We start from the raw sequence: 26,062 nt of genomic DNA, 5'->3' as shown, positions 1-26,062 counted from the left end.
AACCCAGGAAAAATGTGGGAATTTCCTAGGAAAGTCCTGGAAATATCCAGGAAGTTCCTAGAAAAATTAGGGAAAAATTCCAGAAGAATCCTGGGAAAATTCCCGAGAAATCCCAGGAAAAGTCCTAGAAAAGGTCTCAGAAGAAATCCAGAAATTTCCTGGGAAAATCCCTGAGAAAATCCCTGGGGAAAATCTGGGGAAAATCCCAGAAAAATTCCTTAAAAAACTCCAGGAAAAATCCAGGAAATTCCCTGAAAAATGCCCAGGAAAATGCCTGGGAAAATTACGGAAAAAATTGTGGAAACTCCAGAAAAAATCCCAGGAAACTCCAAAAAAAAGTTTGGGAATATTCCCCAGAAAATCCAGAAAAATTCCCAGAACAATCCAGGCAAAATCCCAGAAAAGTTCTGGAAAAATGCAGCAAACACCAGGAAAATTCCAAGAAAAAATCCCAGAAAAATTTGTGGAAATTCTGGAAAAATCTGGGGGAAATTCTGGAAAAATCCAGGACATTTTTGGAAGTATCACAGAAGAATCCCAGAAAAATCCAGGATAAATCCAACAAAAATCCAGAAAAATTCTTTGAAAAACACTGAAAACTCCAGGGAAAATCGGAGAATTTCCCAGGAAAATCTGGCAAAAGTTCAGGAAAAATATCTGGGAAAAATCCTGGAAAAATGCCAGAAATTTCCCAGAAAAATCCCGAAAAATCCCTGAAAAATCCCAGAAAATTCCTCAAAGATCTTGGAAAAAACCAGGAAAAATCTAGGAAAAATCCTGGGGAAAAAAAAAAGGGAAAAATCCCAGATAAATTAAAAAAAATTCCCAGAAATATTAAAAAAAAAAAAAAATCCAGGAAAAATTCCTTAAGAAACCCAGGAAAAATCCTGGAAAACTTCAGGAAGTTACCAGGAAAATTCTGGGAAAAATCTAGGAAAAATCTGGGAATTTCCCATTAAAATCTGGGAAAAATCCAAGAAATTTCCCAGAAGAAATCAAGAAAAACCCAGGAAAAATCCAACAGAAGTCCAGAAAAATTAATTGAAAAATCCAGAAAAATCTGGGAAATTCCCAGAAAATAACTGGGAAATATCCAGAGGAAAAAAAAAAAAAAAAAAAACAGACAGGAAAAATCATGGGAATTTCCCATGTAAACCTGAGAAAAACGCAGGAAAAATCCCAAAAACATCTGGGAAAAATCCTGGAAAAATCCAGGCAACTTCCCAGAAAAATCCAGGATAAATCCAGAAAAAAAAAATCGCAGAAAATTCTTGAGAATTAAACAGATAAATCTAAAACAATCCTGGAAAAAATCAGGAAAAAATCCTGAAAAACCCTTAAAAAATCAGAAAAAATGGGGGGAAAATCCTGAAAAAAAATCTGAAAAAATCCTGAAAAAAATCCCCCAAAATTTTTGGGAAATTCTGGGATAAATGGAGGAAAAATCCTGGATATTTTTGGGGAATTTGGGGTGGGAATGAACTCCTGACCTGGGCCAGCAGCGCCCCCAGCAGCGGCTCCAGGTGCGGCTCCAGCGCGCGGCTGCCCCGCGCCGCCCACGCCTCCAGCAGCTGGCACAGGCTCTGCAAAATATTGGGGAAATATTGGGGAAATATTGGGGGAAATTGGGAAAAAAATTGGGGGAAATATGGGGGGAAGTGGGAAAAAAATTGGGGGAAATATGGGGAAGATATGGGGAAGATATGGGGAAAATTGGGGGTAAATTCAGGGGAAATTGGGGAAAATACAGGGGAAATTGGGGGGAATTTGGGAAATAATGGGGGAAAAATAGGAGAAAATTTGGGGGGAATTGGGAAAAAAACTGGGGGAAATATGGGGGAAATATGGGAAGATATGGGGAAAATTGGGGGGAAATATGGGGAAAAATTGGGGGAAAATTCAGGGGAAATTGGGGAAAATACAGGGGAAATTGGGGGGGAGAATTTGGGAAATAATGGGGGAAAAATAGGAGAAAATTTGGGAAGATTCTGAGAAAATTTGGGGGAAATATGGGGAAAATTGGGGGAAATATGGGGAAAATTGGGGAAAATTCAGGGGAAATTGGGGAAAATACAGGGGAAATTGGGGGGAGAATTTGGGAAATAATGGGGGAAAAATAGGAGAAAATTTGGGAAGATTCTGAGAAAATTTGGGGGAGATATGGGGAAAATTGGGGGGAAATATGGGGAAAAATTGGGGGAAAATTCAGGGGAAATTGGGGAAAATACAGGGGAAATTGGGGGGAGAATTTGGGAAATAATGGGGGAAAAATAGGAGAAAATTTGGGAAGATTCTGAGAAAATTTGGGGGAAATATGGGGAAAATTGGGGGGAAATATGGGGAAAATTGGGGGAAAATTCAGGGGAAATTGGGGAAAATACAGGGGAAATTGGGGGGGAGAATTTGGGAAATAATGGGAGAAAAATAGGAGAAAATTTGGGAAGATTCGGAGGAAATTTGGGGGAAATATGGGGAAAATTGGGGGGAAATATGGGGAAAATTGGGGGAAAATTCAGGGGAAATTGGGGAAAATTGGGGGAAATTGGGGGGAGAATTTGGGAAATAATGGGGGAAAAATAGGAAAAAATTTGGGAAGATTCTGAGAAAATTTGGGGGAAATATGGGGAAAATTGGGGGGAAACATGGGGAAAATTGGGGGAAAATTCAGGGGAAATTGGGGAAAATACAGGGGAAATTGGGGGGAGAATTTGGGAAATAATGGGGGAAAAATAGGAGAAAATTTGGGAAGATTCGGAGGAAATTTGGGGGAAATATGGGGAAAATTGGGGGGAAACATGGGGAAAATTGGGGGAAAATTCAGGGGAAATTGGGGAAAATTGGGGGAAATTGGGGGGAGAATTTGGGAAATAATGGGGGAAAATTTGAGGAAAATACAGGGGAAATTGGGGGGAATTTGGGAAATAATGGAGGAAAAATAGGAGAAAATTTGGGAAGATTCTGAGAAAATTTGGGGGAAAATTGGGGGAAATACGGGGAAAGATTGGGGGGGAAATTGGGGGGAAATTCAGGGAAAACTTGGGGGAAATTGGGGGAACTTGGGAAATAATTAGGAAAAAATTAGGAGAAAACTTGGGAAAATTTGGAGAAAATTTAGGGGAAATTGGGGGAAAATTCAGGGGAAATTGGAGGAAATATCGGGGAAATTGGGGGGAATTTGGGAAATAATTGGGAAACAATCACGAGAAAATTTGGGGGAAACATGGGGTGAATATGGGGAAAAATTGGGGAAATTGGGGGGAAGTTGGAGGAAATATCGGGGAAATACGGGGGGAATTTGGGAAATAATTGGGAAAAATTAGGAGAAAATTTGGGGGAAATAAGGGGAAAATTGGGGGAAAATTCAGAAAAAAATGAGGGAAAATTTGGGGATCATCCAGGACAAATCCAGCATAAATTTGGGAAAAAAATCCTGGAAAAATCCTGGAGAACTGCTGGGAAAAGCAGAGTCTGGGGAGCAGGGAGGCACCTTGGAGATGGGGAAGGGCTCCGGGTGCCTCCTGTAGAGCCCCAGCACGGCGGGGAAATGTGGGGGAAATTGGGGAGAATTGGGGGGAAATATCTGGGAAATTGGGGGAAAATTCAGGAAAAATGGGGGAGAATTGTGGGGAAAATTGGGGGGAAATTGGGGAGAAATACCTGGGAAATTGGGGGAAAATTCAGGAAAAATGGGGGAGAATTGTGGGGAGAATTGGGGAGAATTGGGGGGAAATACCTGGGAAATTGGGGGAAAATTCAGGAAAAATGGGGGAGAATTGTGGGGAGAATTGGGGAGAAATGGGGGGAAATACCTGGGAAATTGGGGGAAAATTCAGGAAAAATGGGGGAGAATTGTGGGGAAAATTGGGGGGAAATACCTGGGAAATTGGGGGAAAATTCAGGAAAGATGGGGGAGAATTGTGGGGAAAATTGGGGGGAAATTGGGGAGAAATACCTGGGAAATTGGGGGAAAATTCAGGAAAAATGGGGGAGAATTGTGGGGAAAATTGGGGGGAAATACCTGGGAAATTGGGGGAAAATTCAGGAAAAAATGGGGAGAATTGGGGGAAATACTTGGAAAAATGGGGGGAAATTCAGGAAAAAATGGAGGAAAGTTTGGGGACCATCCAGGACAAATCCAGGATAAATTTGGGAAAAAAATCCTGGAGAAATCCTGGGAAAAGCAGAGCTTGGGGAGCAGGGGGGCACCTTGGAGATGGGGAAGGGCTCTGGGTGCCTCCTGTAGAGCCCCAGCACGGCGGGGAAAGGTGGGGGAAAACTGGGAAGAACTGGGGGGAAAATTGGGGAGAATTGTGGGAAAATTGGGGGGAAACACCTGGGAAATTGGGGGAAATTGGGGGGAAATTGGGGGAAATTGGGGGAACTTGAGGAAAAGCAGGGTTTGGGGATGAGGGAAGCACCTTGGAGATGGGGAAGGGCTCCGGGTGCCTCCTGTAGAGCCCCAGCACGGCGGGGAAAGGTGGGGAAAATTGGGGAGAATTGGGGGGAAAATTGGGGGAAATTGGGGGAAAATTCAGGAAAAATGGGGGAGAATTGTGGGGAAATTGGGGAGAAATACCTGGGAAATTGGGGGAAAATTCAGGAAAAATGGGGGAGAATTGTGGGGAAAATTGGGGGGAAATTGGGGGGAAATACCTGGGAAATTGGGGGAAAATTCAGGAAAGATGGGGGAGAATTGTGGGGAAAATTGGGGGGAAATACCTGGGAAATTGGGGGAAAATTCAGGAAAGATGGGGGAGAATTGTGGGGAAAATTGGGGGGAAATTGGGGAGAAATACCTGGGAAATTGGGGGAAAATTCAGGAAAAATGGGGGAGAATTGTGGGGAAAATTGTGGGGAAATTGGGGAGAAATACTTGGAAATTGGGGGAAAATTCAGGAAAAATGGGGGAGAATTGTGGGGAAAATTGGGGGGAAATACCTGGGAAATTGGGGGGAAATTCAGGAAAAAATGGGGAGAATTGGGGGAAATACTTGGAAAAATGGGGGGAAATTCAGGAAAAAATGGAGGAAAGTTTGGGGACCATCCAGGACAAATCCAGGATAAATTTGGGAAAAAAATCCTGGAGAAATCCTGGGAAAAGCAGAGCTTGGGGAGCAGGGGGGCACCTTGGAGATGGGGAAGGGCTCTGGGTGCCTCCTGTAGAGCCCCAGCACGGCGGGGAAATGTGGGGAGAATTGGGGAGAATTGGGGGGAAAATTGGGGAGAACTGTGGGAAAATTGGGGGGAAACACCTGGGAAATTGGGGGAAAATTGGGGGAAATTGGGGGGAAATTGGGGGAAATTGGGGGAACTTGAGGAAAAGCAGGGTTTGGGGATGAGGGAAGCACCTTGGAGATGGGGAAGGGCTCCGGGTGCCTCCTGTAGAGCCCCAGCACGGCGGGGAAATGTGGGGAGAATTGGGGAGAATTGGGGGGAAAATTGGGGAGAACTGTGGGAAAATTGGGGGAAATTGGGGGGAAATTGGGGGAAATTGGGGGAACTTGAGGAAAAGCAGGGTTTGGGGATGAGGGAAGCACCTTGGAGATGGGGAAGGGCTCCGGGTGCCTCCTGTAGAGCCCCAGCACGGCGGGGAAATGTGGGGACAAACTGGGGAGAATTGGGGGGAAAATTGGGGAGAACTGTGGGAAAATTGGGGGGAAACACCTGGGGAATTGGGGGAAATTGGGGGAAAATTGGGGGAAATTGGGGGGAACTTGAGGAAAAGCAGAGTTTGGGGATGAGTGAAGCACCTTGGAGATGGGGAAGGGCTCCGGGTGCTTCCTGTAGAGCCCCAGCACGGCGGGGAAATGTGGGGGAAAACTGGGAAGAACTGGGGGGAAAATTGGGGAGAATTGTGGGAAAATTGGGGGGAAACACCTGGGAAATTGGGGGGAATTGGGGGAAATTGGGGGAAATTGGGGGAACTTGAGGAAAAGCAGAGTTTGGGGATGAGTGAAGCACCTTGGAGATGGGGAAGGGCTCCGGGTGCCTCCTGTAGAGCCCCAGCACGGCGGGGAAAGGTGGGGAGAATTGGGGAGAAATGGGGGGAAAATTGGGGAGAATTGTGGGAAAATTGGGGGGAAACACCTGGGAAATTGGGGGAAAATTGGGGGAAAATTGGGGGAAATTGGGGGAACTTGAGGAAAAGCAGGGTTTGGGGATGAGTGAGGCACCTTGGAGATGGGGAAGGGCTCCGGGTGCCTCCTGTAGAGCCCCAGCACGGCGGGGAAAGGTGGGGAGAAATGGGGGGAAAATTGGGGGAAATACCTGGAAAACTGAGGGGAAATTGGGGGAAATTGGTGGGAACTTGAGGAAAAGCAGGGTTTGGGGGCAGGGGGGCACCTTGGAGATGGGGAAGGGCTCCGGGTGCCTCCTGTAGAGCCCCAGCACGGCGGGCAGCAGCCGCGGGAGCTGCTCCTGCAGCTGCTCGGGGGCCAGCAGGGAGCTCATGGGGCCCAGCGCCTCCAGCACGGCCAGGCGCACCTGCGGTGGGGCAGAGAGAGGGGGAGAGGTGGGATTCCTGATTATAAATCCTAAACGAAACCCTAATCCCCAAACCTCGACCCCGTTCCCACCTTCCCATCGTGCCTCTGGGCCGCTCCTGATCCCCAAACCCCAAACCCCAAACCCCAAACCCAATCCCGATCCTAATCCCAATCCCGACCCCGTTCCCACCTTCCCATCGTGCCTCTGGGCCGCTCCTGATCCCCAAACCCCAAACCCAATCCCCATCCTAATCCTGATCCCGACCCCGTTCCCACCATCCCATCACGCCTCTGGGCCGCTCCTGATCCCCAAACCCCAAACCCCAAACCCAATCCCAACCCCGACCCCGTTCCCACCTTCCCATCATGGCTCTGCACCACTCTTGATTCCCAAACCCCAAACCCAATCCCCATCCTAATCCCAATCCCGACCCCGTTCCCACCTTCCCATCGTGCCTCTGGGCCGCTCCTGATCCCCAAACCCCAAACCCCAAACCAAATCCCCATGCTAATCCCAATCCCAACCCCGTTCCCACCTTCCCATCACGCCTCTGGGCCGCTCCTGATCCCCAAACCCCAAACCTCAAACCCAATCCCAACCCCGACCCCGTTCCCACCTTCCCGTCATGCCTCTGAGCCTCTCCTGATCCCCAAACCCCATCCCGATCCTAATCCCAATCCCGACCCCGTTCCCACCTTCCTGTCAAGCCTCTGGGCCGCTCCTGATCCCCAAACCCCAAAGCTCAAACCCAATCCCGATCCTGACCCCGTTCCCACCATCCCGTCACGGCTTTGGGCCACTCCTGATCCCCAAACCCCAAACCTCAAAGCTCAAACCCAATCCCAATCCAATCCCAATCCCAATCCCAATCCCGATCCCAATCCCAATCCCGACCCCAATCCCAATCCCGACCCCAATCCCGACCCCAATCCCACCTTCCCACTGCGGCTCTCAGCCCATCCCTGATCCCAATCTCAAACCCCAACCCAAACCCAAACCCCAAACCTCAACTGCCAAACTCCAAACCCCAAAGCCCAAAACCCAAACCCCAAACCCCAGAAATCCCAAACCCCAATCCCACTCCCACCTTCCCGTCCCTGCTCTGAGCCCACTGCAGGCTCAGGGTCTCAAAGGCGGCCCCCATTCCTGATCCCTGATCCCAACCCCAAACCCTGAACCCCAAACCCTGAACCCCAAACCCAACCCCAATCCCAAATGCAAACCCCAATCCCAAATGCAAACCCCAATCCCAATCCCCAATAATCCCAGTCCCACCTTCCCCTCCCGGCTCTGGGCCCACTGCAGGCTCAGGGTCTCAAAGGCGGCCCCAATCCCAATAATCCCAATAATCCCAACAATCCCAATAATCCCACCTTCCCCTCCCGGCTCTGGGCCCACTGCAGGCTCAGGGTCTCGAAGGCGGCCCCCATCCCAATCCCAACAATCCCAATAATCCAAATAATCCCACCTTTCCCTCTCTGCTCTGGGCCCACTGCAGGCTCAGGGTCTCGAAGGCGGCCCCAATCCCAATAATCCAAACAATCCCAATAATCCCAACAATCCCAACAATCCCAACAATCCCAATAATCCCAGTAATCCCAACAATCCCAAATCCCACCTTCCCCTCCCGGCTCTGGGCCCAATGCAGGCTCAGGGTCTCGAAGGCGGCCCCAATCCCAATAATCCAAACAATCCCAATAATCCCAATAATCCAAATAATCCCAGTCCCACCTTCCCCTCCCGGCTCTGGGCCCACTGCAGGCTCAGGGTCTCAAAGGCGGCCCCCAGCCCAATCCCAACAATCCAAATAATTCAAATAATCCCACTAATCCCACCTTCCCCTCCCGGCTCTGGGCCCACTGCAGGCTCAGGGTCCCGAAGGCCGCCCCAATCCCAATAATCCCAACAATCCCAGTAATCCCAACAATCCCAATAATCCCACTAATCCCACCTTCCCCTCCCGGCTCTGGGCCCACTGCAGGCTCAGGGTCTCGAAGGCTGCCCCAATCCCAATCCCAATAATCCCAACAATCCCAAATCCCACCTTTCCCTCCCGGCTCTGGGCCCACTGCAGGCTCAGGGTCTCGAAGGCGGCCCCCACCCCAATCCCAATCCCAACAATCCCAACAATCCCAATAATCCCAATAATCCCACCTTTCCCTCCGGCTCTGGGCCCACTGCAGGCTCAGGGTCTCCAAGGCGGCCCCCAGCCCAATCCCAACAATCCCAACAATCCCAATAATCCCACCTTTCCCTCTCTGCTCTGGGCCCACTGCAGGCTCAGGGTCTTGAAGGCGGCCCCAATCCCAATCCCAATAATCCCAGCAATCCCAACAATCCCAACAATCCCACTAATCCCACTTTTCCCTCCCGGCTCTGGGCCCACTGCAGGCTCAGGGTCCCGAAGGCCGCCCCAATCCCAATAATCCCAACAATCCCAGTAATCCCAACAATCCCAATAATCCCACTAATCCCACCTTTCCCTCCCGGCTCTGACCCCACTGCAGGCTCAGGGTCTCGAAGGCGGCCCCCAGCCCAATCCCAATAATCCCAATAATCCCAATAATCCCAATAATCCCAACAATCCCACCATTCCCTCCCGGCTCTGGGCCCACTGCAGGCTCAGGGTCTCGAAGGCGGCCCCAATCCCAGTAATCCCAACAATCCCAACAATCCCAAATCCCACCTTTCCCTCCCGGCTCTGTGCCCACTGCAGGCTCAGGGTCTCGAAGGCGGCCCCCAGCCCAATCCCAATAATCCCAACAATCCCAACAATCCCAATAATCCCAATAATCCCACCTTCCCCTCCCGGCTCTGGGCCCACTGCAGGCTCAGGGTCTCCAAGGCGGCCCCAATCCCAATCCCAATAATCCCAGCAATCCCAACAATCCCAATAATCCCAATAATCCCACTTTTCCCTCCCGGCTCTGGGCCCACTGCAGGCTTCAGGTCCCGAAGGCCGCCCCAATCCCAACAATCCCAATAATCCCAACAATCCCAGTAATCCCAACAATCCCAATAATCCCACTAATCCCACCTTTCCCTCCCGGCTCTGGGCCCACTGCAGGCTCAGGGTCTCAAAGGCGGCCCCAATCCCAACAATCCCAGTAATCCCAACAATCCCAATAATCCCAATAATCCCACCTTTCCCTCCCGGCTCTGACCCCACTGCAGGCTCAGAGTCTCGAAGGCGGCCCCCAGCCCAATCCCAATAATCCCAATAATCCCAACAATCCCAACAATCCCACTAATCCCACCTTCCCCTCCCGGCTCTGGGCCCACTGCAGGCTCAGGGTCTCGAAGGCGGCCCCAATCCCAATCCCAACAATCCCAATAATCCCACTAATCCTACCTTCCCCTCCCGGCTCTGGGCCCACTGCAGGCTCAGGGTCTCAAAGGCGGCCCCAATCCCAACAATCCCAGTAATCCCAACAATCCCAATAATCCCAATAATCCCACCTTTCCCTCCCAGCTCTGCGCCCACTGCAGGCTCAGGGTCTCGAAGGCGGCCCCCAGCCCTATCCCAACAATCCCAATAATCCCAACAATCCCAATAATCCCACCTTTCCCTCCCGGCTCTGCGCCCACTGCAGGCTCAGGGTCTCGAAGGCGGCCCCCAGCCCTATCCCAACAATCCCAATAATCCCAACAATCCCAACAATCCCAATAATCCCAATAATCCCAACAATCCCACTAATCCCACCTTCCCCTCCCGGCTCTGTGCCCACTGCAGGCTCAGGGTCTCGAAGGCGGCCCCCAGCTCGGGCGCGAAGGCATCCCCGCGGATCGTGGGGTCGGGGCGCTGCTCCTGCCCCGCCAGGTACTCCTGGATGCTCTCGCTGAAACGCTGCAGGGCTGCGGGAAACGTTCCGGAATGTTCCATGGAATGCCAGGAATTCTTGGGAATCTTTGGGGAATTTTTGGAATTTTTGGGGGGATTTTTTGGGGGTATTTTTGGGGATTTTGGTCAGGGCGCTGCTCCTGCCCCGCCAGGTGCTGCTGGATCCTCTCGCTGAAACGCTGCAGAATGTTCTGGAAGATTCCATAAAATTCCAGGAATTTTGGGGGTTTTTAGAGAAATTTTCCAGAGTATTTTATTAGAGAATTTTTTCCAGGGTTTTTTTAGGGTGTTTTCCTGGGGGGTTTTGGGGGCAATTTTCCTGGGGTTTTTCTGGGAATTTTTCCAAGCTTTTTTTGGGAATGTTCTCAGGTTGTTTGGGGAATTTTCCAGGATTTTTTTTTTTTCCATTTTCCCGAGGTTTTCTGGGAATTTCCAGTGAGTTTTTGGGAATTTTCCCAGGCTTTTTTGGGGAGTTCTCCAGGTTTTTCTGGGAATTTTTACCGTAGCAGAGGGTGCATTTCATGGAATCCGTCCGGGCCGTCCCCAGCAGGGGCAGCAGCGTCCCCAGGATGGAGCTCAGGAATGGAACCATCCCGAAAACTTGGGGAAAAAATACAGGAAAAGGGTCAAGGACACGGAATCCCCAACCCCAAATCCCAAAATTCCAGCCCCAAACCCCAAAATTCCAGCTTTAATCCCAAATTTCCAGTCCCAAATCCCAAATTTCCAGCCCTGAAACCCAAGATTCCATCCCCAAATTCAAAAATTTCAGCCCTAAAACCCAAGATTCCAGCCTCAAATTAAAAAATTCCAGCCCCAAAGCCCAAAATTCCATCCCCAAATTCCCAAAATTCAAACTCCAAACCCCAAAATTCCAGCCCAAATTCCCAAAATTCCAGCCCAAAAATCCCAAAATTCCAACCCAAATGCCAAAATTTAAAAAAAAAAATCCCAAAATTCCAGTCCCAAATCCTGAAATTCCAGTTTGAAATTGATTTTCCCAGATTAATTCCCACATTTTCCTGGACTAATTCCTGGATTTTCCGGGATTAATTCCCAGATTTCTCATTAATTCATGCATTTTCCCAGATTAATTCCTGCATTTTCCTGGATTAATTCCTGGATTTTCCGGGATTAATTCCCAGATTTCTCCAAATTAATTCATGCATTTTCCCAGATTAATTCCTGCATTTTCCTGGATTAATTCCTGGATTTTCCGGGATTAATTCCCAGATTTTCCCAAATTAGTTCAGGCATTTTCCCAGATTAATTCCCGCATTTTCCGATCAATTCCTGGAATAATTCCCATAATTTCCCTCATTAATTCCCACATTTTCTGGGATTAATCCCAGCATTTTCCTGGGTTAATTCCCAGATTTTCCCAGATTTATTCCTGGAATATTTCCTTACTTTCCCTCATTAATCCCCACATTTTCCCTCATTAATCCCCACATTTTCCCTCATTATTTCCCACATTTTCCCTCATTAATCCCCACATTTTCCCTCATTAATCCCCACATTTTCACTCATTAATCCCCACATTTTCCCTCATTAATCCCCTCATTAATCCCCTCATTTTCACTCATTAATCCCCACATTTTCCCTCATTAATCCCCACATTTTCCCTCATTAATCCCCACATTTTCCCTCATTAATCCCCACATTTTCCCTCATTAATCCCCTCATTAATCCCCACATTTTCACTCATTAATCCCCACATTTTCACTCATTAATCCCCACATTTTCCCTCATTAATCCCCACATTTTCCCTCATTAATCCCCTCATTTTCACTCATTAATCCCCACATTTTCACTCATTAATCCCCACATTTTCACTCATTAATCCCCACATTTTCCCTCATTAATCCCCACATTTTCCCTCATTAATCCCCACATTTTCACTCATTAATCCCCACATTTTCCCTCATTAATCCCCTCATTAATCCCCACATTTTCCCTCATAAATCCCCTCATTTTCACTCATTAATCCCCACATTTTCACTCATTATTTCCCACATTTTCACTCATTAATCCCCTCATTTTCCCTCATTAATCCCCACATTTTCCCTCATTAATCCAAACATTTTCACTCATTAATCCCCACATTTTCCCAGATTAACCCCCACACTTCCCTGATCAATACCCACATTTGCCCAGATCAATCCCCAGGTTTTCCTGGATCAATCTCTATATTTCCCTGATCAATCCCCACATCTTCCGAATTAATTTCCAGATTTTCCCAGAATAATTCCCTGGTTAATTCCCAGATTTTCCTGGATTAATTACCACATTTTCCCGTCATTAATCCCCACATTTTCCTTCATTAATCCCCATCTCTTCCCTGATTATTCCCCACATTTTGCCTCATTTATCCCCCCATTTTCCTGCATTAATCCCCTCATTAATCCCCACATTTCCTGCATCAATCCCCACATTTTCCCTCATTAATCCCCGTGTTTTCCTGGATCAATCCCCAGGTTTTCCCACATTAATCCCCACATTTTCCCAGATCATTCCCCACATTTTCCCTCGTTAATCCCCACATTTTTCCTCATCAATCCCCACATTTCCCGGATCAACCCCCACATTTTCCTGCATCAATCCCCTGATCAATCCCCCCATTTTCCGGATCAATCTCCCCATTTTCTCTGATCAATTCCCCCATTTTCACGGATAATCCCCACATTTTCCCAGATTAATCCCCACATTTTCCCAGATCAATCCCCACATTTTCCCTCATTAATCCCCAGGTTTTCCCTGATCAATCCCCCCCATTTGCCCGGATCAATCCCCACATTTTCCCGAATCAATCCCCAGGTTTTCCCGGATCAATCCCTGTGTTTTCCCAGATCAATCCCTACATTTTCTCCAATTAATCCCCTGATCAATCCCCCATTTTCCCTGATCAATCCCCGCATTTTCCTGGATCAATCCCCCCCGTTTTCCCTCATTAATCCCCACATTTTCCCAGATCAATCCCCACATTTTCCCTCATTAATCCCCAGGTTTTCCCGGATCAATCCCTGTGTTTTCCCAGATCAATCCCTACATTTTCTCCAATTAATCCCCTGATCAATCCCCACATTTTCCCGGATCAATCCCCACATTTTCCCTCATTAATCCCCTGATCAGCCCCCATTTTCCCGAATCAATCCCCAGGTTTTCCCTGATCAATCCCCCATTTTCCCAGATCAATCCCCGCATTTTCCTGGATCAATCCCCCACGTTTTCCCTCATTAATCCCCACATTTCCCTGATCAATCCCCACATTTTCCCTCATTAATCCCCTGATCAGTCCCCATTTTCCGGATCAATCCCCAGGTTTTCCCGGATCAATCCCCCATTTTCCCTCATTAATCCCTGCGTTTTCCCAGATCAATCCCTGCGTTTTCCCGGATCAATCCCCACGTTTCCTTCATTAATCCCCACATTTTCCCTCATTAATCCCCACATTTTCCCTCATTAATCCCCACATTTTCCCTCATAAATCCCCACATTTTCACTCATTAATCCCCTCATTTTCACTCATTAATCCCCTCATTTTCACTCATTAATCCCCACATTTTCACTCATTAACCCCCACATTTTCCCTCATTAACCCCCACATTTTCCCTCATAAATCCCCACATTTTCCCTCATTAATCCCCTCATTTTCCCTCATTAATCCCCACATTTTCCCTCATTAATCCTCACATTTTCACTCATTAATCCCCTCATTTTCCCTCATTAATCCCCACATTTTCCCTCATTAATCCCCACATTTTCACTCATTAATCCCCACATTTTCACTCATTAATCCCCACATTTTCCCTCATTAATCCTCACATTTTCACTCATTAATCCCCACATTTTCCCTCATTAATCCTCACATTTTCACTCATTAATCCCCACATTTTCACTCATTAATCCCCACATTTTCCCTCATTAATCCTCACATTTTCACTCATTAATCCTCACATTTTCCCTCATTAATCCTCACATTTTCATTCATTAATCCCCACATTTTCACTCATTAATCCCCACATTTTCCCTCATTAATCCTCACATTTTCACTCATTAATCCCCACATTTTCCCGGATCAATCCCCCATTTTCCCTCATTAATCCCTGCGTTTTCCCGGATCAATCCCCACGTTTCCTTCATTAATCCCCACATTTTCCCTCATTAATCCCCACATTTTCCCTCATTAATCCCCACATTTTCCCTCATTAATCCTCACATTTTCACTCATTAATCCCCTCATTTTCCCTCATTAATCCCCACATTTTCCCTCATTAATCCCCTCATTTTCACTCATTAATCCCCTCATTAATCCCCTCATTTTCACTCATTAATCCCCTCATTTTCACTCATTAATCCTCACATTTTCCCTCATTAATCCCCACATTTTCCCTCATTAATCCCCACATTTTCCCTCATTAATCCCCACATTTTCACTCATTAATCCCCACATTTTCCCTCATTAATCCCCACATTTTCCCTCATTAATCCCCACATTTTCACTCATTAATCCCCTCATTTTCACTCATTAATCCTCACATTTTCACTCATTAATCCCCACATTTTCCCTCATTGATCCCCACATTTTCACTCATTAATCCCCACGTTTCCCTCATTAATCCCCACATTCCCCAGATTACTAATCCTGGCATTTTCCCAGATCAATGCCCTGGTCTCCCCAGACCAATCCTTCGCTTTTTCCGGATCAATCCCCAGGTTTTCCCGGCTCGATCCCGGCATTTTCCCCGATCAATCCCGGTATTTTCCCCGATCAATCCCGGTATTTTCCCCGATCAATCCCGGTATTTTCCCCGATCAATCCCGGTATTTTCCCCGATCAATCCCGGTATTTTCCCCGATCAATCCCGGCATTTTCCCCGATCAATCCCGGTATTTTCCCGGCTTGATCCCGGCATTTTCCCCGATCAATCCCGGTATTTTCCCGGCTTGATCCCGGTATTTTCCCCGATCAATCCCGGTATTTTCCCCCGATCAATCCCGGTATTTTCCCCGATCAATCCCGGTATTTTCCCCGATCAATCCCGGTATTTTCCCCGATCAATCCCGGTATTTTCCCCGATCAATCCCGGTATTTTCCCCGATCAATCCCGGCATTTTCCCCGATCAATCCCGGTATTTTCCCGGCTTGATCCCGGCATTTTCCCCGATCAATCCCGGTATTTTCCCCGATCAATCCCGGTATTTTCCCAGCTCAATCCCGGTATTTTCCCGGCTCGATCCCGGCATTTTCCCAGATCAATCCCGGTATTTTCCCCGATCAATCCCGGTATTTTCCCGGCTCACTCCCGGCGTTTTCCCGGACGAGTCCCCGGCTCCATCCCCATCCCCGTCCCCGCGGCCGTGGCCGCGGCGCTCACCGTTGGCGCAGGCGAGGTCGGCGAGGGCGCGCAGCACGCCGGGCCGGGGCAGCGCGGCGGGCGGGAAGTGCCGCAGCAGCTCCTCCATGACGCGGCTCAGGAAGCGCCGGCCCAGCTCCACCAGCAGCGCCGCGGCCGCCGCCTGCCACTCCCACTGCGCCTCCTGCCGGGGGGAAATACGGGAGAACGTCGGGGAACGTGCGGGGAAATACAGGGGAAATACGGGGGAAACTCGGGGAAAATTCAGGGAAAATTCAGGGAAAATTCGGGGGAAACTTAGGGAAAAATCAGTGAAAATTCAGGGGAAATACGGGGAAAACTCGGGGAAAATTCGGGGAAAATTCTTTGAAAAATCCCAGGAAAAAACACAAAAATTGCAAGAAAAAAACCAGAAAATTTGGGGAAATTTGGGGAAAATTCAGGGAAAATTCGGGGAAAATTTGGGGAAAATTCAGGGAAAATTCCAGGAAAATTTGGGAGAAATTCAGGAAAAATTCCGGGACAATTCGGGGAAAATTCGGGGGAAATTTGGGGAAAAATCGGGGAAAATTCAGGGAAAATTCAGGGAAAATTCGGGGAAAATTCAGGGAAAAAGCGGGGAAAATTTGAGGGATATTTAGGGAAAATCTGGGGGAAATTCACAGAAAAATTCAGGGAAAATTCGGGGAAAATTCAGGGAAAAGTCAGGGAAAAATAGGGGAAAATTCAGGAGAAATTCGGGGGAAATTCAGGGAAAATTCGGGGGAAAAATTGGGGGAAAATTGGGGGAAAATCGGGGAAAATTCAGAGAAAAATCAGGGAAAATTCTGTGAAAAATCCCAGGGAAAAAACACAAAACTTCCAGGAAAAAACCCAGAAAATTTGGGGAGAATTCAGGGAAAACTTGGGAAAAATTCTGGGGAAATTCAGGGAAAATTCAGGGAAAATTCGGGGGAAATACAGGGAAAGTTCGGGGAAAATTCGGGGAGAATCCAGGGAAAATTCAGGGGAAATTTGGGGAAAGTTCGGGGAAAATTCAGGGAAAATTCCAGGAAAATTCGGGGAAAAGTTGGGGGAAATTCAGGGAAAATTTTGGGAAAATTCAGGGAAAAATCAAGGGAAATTAAGGGAAAATTCGGGGGAAAATCAGGGAAAATTCAGGGGAAATTTGGGGAAAAATCAGGGAAAATTCAGAGGAAATTTGAGGGAAATTCAGGGAACATTCGGGGAAAAATCGGGGAAAATTCTGTGAAAAATCCCAGGAAAAAAACACAAAACTTCCAGGAAAAAACCCAGAAAATTTGGGGAGAATTCAGGGAAAATTTGGGAAAAATTCTGGGGAAATTCAGGGAAAATTTGGGGAAAAATCGGGGAAAATTCAGGGAAAATTTGGGAAAAAGTGAGAGAAAATCAAGGGAAAATTTTGGGAAAATTCTGGGCAAATTCTGGGTAAATTTAGGAAAATTCTGGGAAAAATCATGGAAAAATCCAGGAAAAACCACAAAAATTCCTTGAAAATCCCCAGAAAAATCGCGGAAAATTCGGGAAAATTCGGGGAATATTTTGGAAAAATTCTGGGGAAATTTGTGGAAAATTCGGGGAACAAAACCTGGAAAATTGCAGGAAAAATCATGGAAAAATCACAGAAAAATCCAGGAAAATCCTGGCAAAAATCACAGAAAAATTGGGGAAAAATCCCAGAGAAAAAACCACAAAAATTCTAGGAAAAATCATGAAAAATTCAGGGAAAATTCAGAGGAAATTCTGAGAAAATTCAGGAAAATTCAGGGAAAATGCCAGGAATAATCATAGGAAATTCCAGGAAAAATACCGAGAAAAATACCGAGAAAAATAATGGAAAACTCTAGGAAATAGCCTGGGAAAAATCCAGGGAAGTTTCAGAAAAAGTCACAGAAAATTCCAGGACATTCCGGAAGAATCCTGGGGAAAAAATCACAGAAAATTCCAGGGAATATCCTGGAAAAATCCCAGGAAATCCCCAAAAATTCTAGGAAAATGCGGGTAAAATTCCAAGTAATATCCTGGGAAAAATTCAGGAAAATTCCGGGAAAAACCGGAAAAATCATGGGGAAATGTCAGGAAAAATCCCAGAAAAATCTAGGAAAATTCCTGGAAAAATCTGGGAAAATTCTGAGAAATATCCCAGGAAAAAAACTTGAAAATGCTGGGAAAATTCCAGTAAAATTCCAGGAAAACTGCGTGAAAAATCACAGGGAAAATTCTGGGGAAAACCCTGAAAACTCTGTGAAAAATCCCAGAAAAATTCCAGGAAAATTCTGGGAAAAACGCCATTAAAATGCCAGGAAAAACCTTGAAAATTCCAGAAAAAATTGTGGGAAGATTTTTGGAAAAATCATGGAAAATTCTGGGAAAATGCTGTCAGAACTCCAGGAAAATCTGAGAAAAAGCCAGGAAAATTCCTGGAAAAAATCCAAAAAGATTCTGTGAAATATCCCAGGAAGAAAACTCAAAAATGCCGGAAAAATCCTGGGAAATTCTGGGAAAACTCAGTGAAAAATCACAAGGAAAATTCTGGGAAAAATGCTGGGAAAAACCCCCAAAATTCTGGGAAAAATCCTGGGAAGATTCCAGAAAAATTCAGTGAAAATCCCAGGAAAATCCCAAGGAAATTCCAGGAAAATTACGCAGAAATTCTGGGAAAAATTCCAGGAATTCTCCCAGGAACAGGTCTGGATTCCCTGGGAATGATCCCAGCTGCAAATCCCGATTTGCCGTGGGATTGGAGTGTTGAAATTCTGGGATTTGGGATCGAAATTCCGGGATTTGGGATCTGGGATCCAAAATCTGGGGTTTTGGGATCAGAATTCTGGGATTTAGGATTGGGAATTCTGGGATTTGGGATGGGATCACCTTGGATTTGGGGTCAGCAATTCCACGATTTGGGAAGGGAATTCTGGGATTTGGGATTGAAATTCCAGGATTTGGGACTGGGAATTTAAGCTCAGACTTTTGGGATAGGGAATTTTGGGAATTCTGGGATGTGGGACTGGGAATTTAGGGATTTAGGATCAAAATTTTGCAATTGGGATTTGATTGGGAATTCCAGGATATATGACTGGGAATTCTGGGATATGGGGATTTGGGATTGGAAATTACCTTTGATTTGGGATTGCTAATTTTAGGATTTGGGATTCAGAATTTTAGGAATTTTGGGATTTGGGATGGGAATTCAGGAATTTGTGATGGGAATTCAGGGATTTGGGATGGGAATTCTGAGATTTAGGTCAGGGAATTTTGGGATTTTAGGATTGGGAGTTCTGGGAATTCAGGGATTAGAGATTGGAATTCAGGGATTTGGGATTGGGATTTGGGGTCCGGGATTAGGAATTCTGGGATTGGGATTTTGGATTGGGAACTATCTTGGATTTGGAATTTGGGATGAGAGTTTTGGGATTTGAGATTGGGATACAGGATTGGGAATTCTGGGATTCGAGGTGAGGAATTTGGGGATTTGGCATCAGAGTTCTGGGATTGGGAATTTTGGGATTTGGGAAAGAAATTCTGGGACTGGGACAAGTGGGAATTTTGGGATTGGGAATTTTGGGGATTTGGGATTGGGAATACTGGGATTGGGAATTTTGGTATTTGGGAAGGGAATTTTGGGATTGGAAATTTCAGCCTTTGAGAATTGGGAATGGGATTCGGGATGGGAATGTTGGGATTTGGATGTGGAATTTTGGGATGGGAATTTTGGGATTTGGGAATTTGGGGGGTTGTGGGAATTTAGGGATTTGGGATGGGAATGCAGGGATTTGGGACGGGGAATTTTGGGAATTTCAGGATTTGGGAAGGGAATTTAGGGAATTGAGGGCGTGCTCTCACCTTGGCCCGGGCCATCTCCTGCGCTGCCAGGGCGATGGTGGCGGCGGCCGCGCCCGGACCCAGCTCCGAGAGGTGCCGGCGAACCACGGCGCCCATGGAGAGCAGGATCAGCGCCCGCTGCGGGGCCGGCAGCTGCAACCCCAAAAACACCAAAATTCAGGGATGGATCTGAGAGCAGGATCAGCGCCCGCTGCGGGGCCGGCAGCTGCAACCCCAAAAACACCAAAATTCAGGGATGGATCTGAGAGCAGGATCAGCGCCCGCTGCGGGGCCGGCAGCTGCAACCCCAAAAACACCAAAATTCAGGGATGGATCTGAGAGCAGGATCAGCGCCCGCTGCGGGGCCGGCAGCTGCAACCCCAAAAACACCAAAATTCAGGGATGGATCTGAGAGCAGGATCAGCGCCCGCTGCGGGGCCGGCAGCTGCAACCCCAAAAACACCAAAATTCAGGGATGGATCTGAGAGCAGGATCAGCGCCCGCTGCGGGGCCGGCAGCTGCAACCCCAAAAACACCAAAATTCAGGGATGGATCTGAGAGCAGGATCAGCGCCCGCTGCGGGGCCGGCAGCTGCAACCCCAAAAACACCAAAATTCAGGGATGGATCTGAGAGCAGGATCAGCGCCCGCTGCGGGGCCGGCAGCTGCAACCCCAAAAACACCAAAATTCAGGGATGGATCTGAGAGCAGGATCAGCGCCCGCTGCGGGGCCGGCAGCTGCAACCCCAAAAACACCAAAATTCAGGGATGGATCTGAGAGCAGGATCAGCGCCCGCTGCGGGGCCGGCAGCTGCAACCCCAAAAACACCAAAATTCAGGGATGGATCTGAGAGCAGGATCAGCGCCCGCTGCGGGGCCGGCAGCTGCAACCCCAAAAACACCAAAATTCAGGGATGGATCTGAGAGCAGGATCAGCGCCCGCTGCGGGGCCGGCAGCTGCAACCCCAAAAACACCAAAATTCAGGGATGGATCTGAGAGCAGGATCAGCGCCCGCTGCGGGGCCGGCAGCTGCAACCCCAAAAACACCAAAATTCAGGGATGGATCTGAGAGCAGGATCAGCGCCCGCTGCGGGGCCGGCAGCTGCAACCCCAAAAACACCAAAATTCAGGGAGGGATCTGAGAGCAGGATCAGCGCCCGCTGCGGGGCCGGCAGCTGCAACCCCAAAAACACCAAAATTCAGGGATGGATCTGAGAGCAGGATCAGCGCCCGCTGCGGGGCCGGCAGCTGCAACCCCAAAAACACCAAAATTCAGGGATGGGGAGAGCAGGATCAGCGCCCGCTGCGGGGCCGGCAGCTGCAACCCCAAAAACACCAAAATTCAGGGATGGATCTGAGAGCAGGATCAGCGCCCGCTGCGGGGCCGGCAGCTGCAACCCCAAAAACACCAAAATTCAGGGATGGATCTGAGAGCAGGATCAGCGCCCGCTGCGGGGCCGCAGCTGCAACCCCAAAAACACCAAAATTCAGGGATGGATCTGAGAGCAGGATCAGCGCCCGCTGCGGGGCCGGCAGCTGCAACCCCAAAAACACCAAAATTCAGGGATGGATCTGAGAGCAGGATCAGCGCCCGCTGCGGGGCCGCAGCTGCAACCCCAAAAACACCAAAATTCAGGGATGGATCTGAGAGCAGGATCAGCGCCCGCTGCGGGGCCGGCAGCTGCAACCCCAAAAACACCAAAATTCAGGGATGGATCTGAGAGCAGGATCAGCGCCCGCTGCGGGGCCGGCAGCTGCAACCCCAAAAACACCAAAATTCAGGGATGGATCTGAGAGCAGGATCAGCGCCCGCTGCGGGGCCGGCAGCTGCAACCCCAAAAACACCAAAATTCAGGGATGGATCTGAGAGCAGGATCAGCGCCCGCTGCGGGGCCGGCAGCTGCAACCCCAAAAACACCAAAATTCAGGGATGGGGAGAGCAGGATCAGCGCCCGCTGCGGGGCCGGCAGCTGCAACCCCAAAAAAATGAAAATACAGGAATTTGGGATGGGATCCGCAGGGATTTGGGGGTTTAGGGATCAGGGGGGCAGCTGCAACTCCCAAAAAAAAACCAAAACCCACACCCAAACTCTGGGAATTCCCAGAAATCCTGGAAAAATCCCATCTCCCAACCCTTCCCATACATCAGAAAATCCCCAATTTCCCAGAAAATTCCCAAAAAGTCCCAAAAATTCCCAAAACGTCCCCAAATCCTCAGAAAGTTCAAAAAAAATCCCCAAAATCCCCCCAAAATTCCCAGAAAATTCTAAAATATCACTATAATAATTCCTAGTTTCCCAGAAAATCAAAAAATAATCCCACAAAAAAAAACCCCATATTTCCCAAAAAATTCCCCCAAAAATTCCCAGAAAATTCCCCCAAAATCCCCAGAAAACATATCCAAAAATTCCAAAAAGTCGCCAGAATTCCTAAATTTCCCCAGAAAATTCAAAAAAACTACCAAATAATCCTAAAAATCCCCAGAAAATTCCCAAAATGCCCCAAGTTTCCCAAAAATTCCCCTAAAATCCCCACCTTGTTGTTGCCCCTCAGGTGCTCCCCTGAGCACTCCAGGAGCTCCTCGGGCTCAGCAGCTCTGAGGCTGCTCAGGGCCTCCCGGAAATTCCCAAAACCTTCCCAGAAGTGCCAAAAAATTCCCAAAAAATCCCCCAAATTCCTCAAAAATTCTCAATAAAATCCCAAAACTCCAGGAAAAACCCCAGAAAATCCCCAAAATCCACCCCTTGTCGTTGTCCCTCAGGCGCTCCCCTCAGCACCGCAGCAGCTCCTCGGGCTTGGTGGCCCCCAGGCTGCTCAGGGCCTCCCAGAAATTCCCAAAATCCAAAAAAAACCCAGAAGATTTCCCAAATTTCCCCAAAATTTCCCCATATTTCTCAGAAAATTCCCAAAAAAATCCACAAAAACGCCCCCGAATTTCCCCAAAATCCCCCAAACCCACACCTTGTCATCGTCCCTCAGGGTCTCCTCTCAGCAGCACAGCAGCTCCTCGGCTCGGCGGCCCCAAGGCTGCTCGGCGTCTCCCAGAAATCCCCAAAAAATTTTTAAAAAATCCCAAAAAAAAACCCTCAAAATTAAAAAAAATCCCAGAAAATCCCCCACATTTCCCCAGAAAATCCCCAAAATCCACACCTTGTCGTTGTCCCTCAGGCGCTCCCCTCAGCACCGCAGCAGCTCCTCAGGCTCGGCGGCCCCGAGCCCGCTCAGAGACTCCCACAAATCCCCAAAAACCCAAAAAACCCCAAAAAGTTTCCCACATTTCCCCAAAATGTCCCCACATTTCTCAGAAAATTCCCAAAAAAATCCCCAAATTTCCCCAAAATCCCCCAAACCCGCACGTTGTCGTTGTCCCTCAGGCACTCCCCTCAGCAGTGCAGCAGCTCCTCGGGCTCGGCCGCCCCGAGGCCGCTCAGGGCCGCCCGGAAATCCCAAAAAAAACCCCAAAAAAACCCACAAAAATCCCCCAAATTTCCCTCAAATCCTCACTTTGTCATTGTCCCAAAGGTACTCCCCGCAGCAGAGCAGCAGCTCCTCAGGCTCGGCGGCCACGAGGTTGTCTCAGAGACTCCCACAAATCCCCAAAATCCCAAAAAACCCCCCAAATTTTCCAAATTTCCCCAAAATTTCCCCATATTTCTCAGAAAATTCCCAAAAAAATACACAAAAAAGCCCCCGAATTTCCCCAGAAAATCCCCCAAACCCGCACCTTGTCATCGTCCCTCAGGGTCTCCCCTCAGCAGCACAGCAGCTCCTCGGCTCGGCCGCCCCAAGGCTGCTCAGCGTCTCCCAGAAATCCCCAAAAAATTTTAAAAAAATCCCAAAAAAACCCCTCAAAAATTAAAAAAAATCCCAAAAAATCCCCCAAATTTCCCCAGAAAATCCCCAAAATCCACACCTTGTCGTTGTCCCTCAGGCGCTCCCCTCAGCACAGCAGCAGCTCCTCGGACTCGGCGGCCCCGAGCCCGCTCAGAGACTCCCACAAATCCCCAAAAACCCAAAAAACCCCAAAAAGTTTCCCACATTTCCCCAAAATGTCCCCACATTTCTCAGAAAATTCCCAAAAAAATCCCCAAATTTCCCCAAAATCCCCCAAACCCGCACGTTGTCGTTGTCCCTCAGGCACTCCCCTCAGCAGTGCAGCAGCTCCTCGGGCTCGGCCGCCCCGAGGCCGCTCAGGGCCGCCCGGAAATCCCAAAAAAACCCACAAAAATCCCCCAAATTTCCCTCAAATCCTCACTTTGTCATTGTCCCAAAGGTACTCCCCGCAGCAGAGCAGCAGCTCCTCAGGCTCGGCGGCCACGAGGCTGTCTCAGAGACTCCCACAAATCCCCAAAATCCCAAAAAACCCCCCAAATTTTCCAAATTTCCCCAAAATTTCCCCATATTTCTCAGAAAATTCCCAAAAAAATACACAAAAAAGCCCCCGAATTTCCCCAGAAAATCCCCCAAACCCGCACCTTGTCATCGTTCCTCAGGGTCTCCCCTCAGCAGCACAGCAGCTCCTCGGCTCGGCCGCCCCAAGGCTGCTCAGCGTCTCCCAGAAATCCCCAAAAAATTTTAAAAAAATCCCAAAAAAACCCCTCAAAAATTAAAAAAAATCCCAAAAAATCCCCCAAATTTCCCCAGAAAATCCCCAAAATCCACACCTTGTCGTTGTCCCTCAGGCGCTCCCCTCAGCACAGCAGCAGCTCCTCGGACTCGGCCGCCCCGAGCCCGCTCAGAGACTCCCACAAATCCCCAAAAACCCAAAAAACCCCAAAAAGTTTCCCACATTTCCCCAAAATGTCCCCACATTTCTCAGAAAATTCCCAAAAAAATCCCCAAATTTCCCCAAAATCCCCCAAAACCCGCACCTTGTCATTGTCCCTCAGGCACTCCCCTCAGCAGTGCAGCAGCTCCTCGGGCTCGGCCGCCACGAGGCCGCTCAGAGCCTCCCACAAATCCCCAAAAACCCAAAAAACCCCAAAAAGTTTCCCACATTTCCCCAAAATGTCCCCACATTTCTCAGAAAATTCCCAAAAAAACCCCCAAATTTCCCCAAAATCCCCCAAACCCGCACGTTGTCGTTGTCCCTCAGGCACTCCCCTCAGCACCGCAGCAGCTCCTCGGGCTCGGCCGCCCCGAGGCCGCTCAGGGCCGCCCGGAAATCCCAAAAAAAACCCCAAAAAACCCCCAAAATCCCCCGAATTTCCCCGCAATCCCCACCTTGTCGTTGTCCCGGAGGTAGTCCCCGCAGCAGAGCAGCAGCTCCTCAGGCTCGGCGGCGCCGAGGCCGCTCAGCGCCTCCCGCAGCTGCTCCCGCACCTCGGGCTCCGCCTCCGCGCTCGCCTCCAGCAGCGCCGCCGCCAGCCCTGGAACGTTCCAGAACCCCCCGTCACCTCGGCAATTTCCCAACCTTTTTCCCCTTTTCCCTCCGTTTTTCCCCCCATTTTTACTGATTTTTTTCCACATTTCCCCCCTACTTTTCTCCCCCCTTTTCCCCTTTTTCCTCATTTTTTTACTTTTTTCCCCCTTTCTTCTCCCCATTTTCCCCTCATTTTTTTACATTTTTTCCCAATTTTTCCCCTAATTTTTTCTCCTTTTTTCCCACTATTTTTCCCTTTTTTCCACATTTTCCCTCATTTTTTCCACATTTTCCCTTTTTCTCCCCATTTTCCCCTCATTTTTACTTTTTTCCCCAATTTTCCCCCTTATTTCCCCCTTTTTTTCCAATTTTCCCCCTTTGGTTCCTAATTTTTCCCCTTTTTTCCAAATTTCCCCCCCTTTTTCCCCATCTCCCCCGCATTTTCTTACCATTTTTTCTCATTTTTTCTTAATTTCCCACTTTTTTTTATCTCCCCCCTATTTCCGTCCCTTTTTTCTCTTTTCCCCCATTTTATTCCCTTTTTCCCACCATTTTTTCCTTTTTTTCCCAACCCGCCTCCAGCAGCGCCGCCGCCAGCCCTGGAACGTTCCAGAACCCCCAGATTCACCTCGGGAATTTCCCAACCTTTTTCCCCTTTTCCCCCCGTTTTTCCCTCCATTTTTTTCTGATTTTTTTTTTCCACATTTCCCCCCTACTTTTCTCCTAATTTTCCCCTTTTTCCTCATTTTTAAACTGTTTTCCCCAATTTTTTCCCTGATTTTCCCCCTTTTCTCCCATTTTTTCTCCAATTTTCCTCATTTTTCCCTCCCCCTCATATTTTCCCCTTTATTTTCCACCCTTTTTTCACCCCTTTTTTTTCCTCATTTTCCCCCACTTTCCCCCTTTTTTCCTCCAATTTTTCCCGTTTTCTTTCTCATTTTTTCCCTTTTTCCCCAACCCGGCAGCCCCGAGGCTTCTCCTGCACCTCAGGTTCCGCTGCCAGCCCTGGAATGTTCCAGAAACCCGAGATTCACCTCAGGAATTTACCAACCTTTTTACCATTTTTCCCCTTTTTCCCCACTATTTTTTCATCTTTTCCCCATTTTTTCCACATTTTCCCCTTTTTTCTCCCCATTTTTCCTCATTTTTAAACTTTTTTTTCCTCCAATTTTT

At 48.3% G+C, this 26,062-nt stretch overlaps 1 protein-coding gene across 1 annotated transcript in view; it reads right to left on the bottom strand.

The window, feature by feature from the left end:
* Positions 1 to 26,062, bottom strand: part of LOC135291976 (maestro heat-like repeat-containing protein family member 1) — a gene marked incomplete at its 3' end in the record, with an annotated part of 50,340 nt that overhangs the window by 15,424 nt on the left and 8,854 nt on the right. The window contains exons 4-10 of the mRNA XM_064406207.1: positions 24,751 to 24,896; positions 19,549 to 19,680; positions 15,706 to 15,868; positions 10,829 to 10,927; positions 10,190 to 10,341; positions 6,343 to 6,483; positions 1,491 to 1,583 (exon numbers count right to left, since the gene is read on the bottom strand). Coding sequence (XP_064262277.1) covers positions 1,491 to 1,583; positions 6,343 to 6,483; positions 10,190 to 10,341; positions 10,829 to 10,927; positions 15,706 to 15,868; positions 19,549 to 19,680; positions 24,751 to 24,896 — 926 coding nt within the window. The remainder of the gene's footprint in view (positions 1 to 1,490; positions 1,584 to 6,342; positions 6,484 to 10,189; positions 10,342 to 10,828; positions 10,928 to 15,705; positions 15,869 to 19,548; positions 19,681 to 24,750; positions 24,897 to 26,062) is intronic.

This window comes from Passer domesticus, unplaced genomic scaffold (assembly GCF_036417665.1).
Source record: "Passer domesticus isolate bPasDom1 unplaced genomic scaffold, bPasDom1.hap1 HAP1_SCAFFOLD_170, whole genome shotgun sequence".
NCBI lineage: Eukaryota > Metazoa > Chordata > Aves > Passeriformes > Passeridae > Passer > Passer domesticus.
The sequence above is the reverse complement of the archived record's forward strand: the minus strand, read 5'-3'. Positions and strand labels throughout refer to the sequence as shown.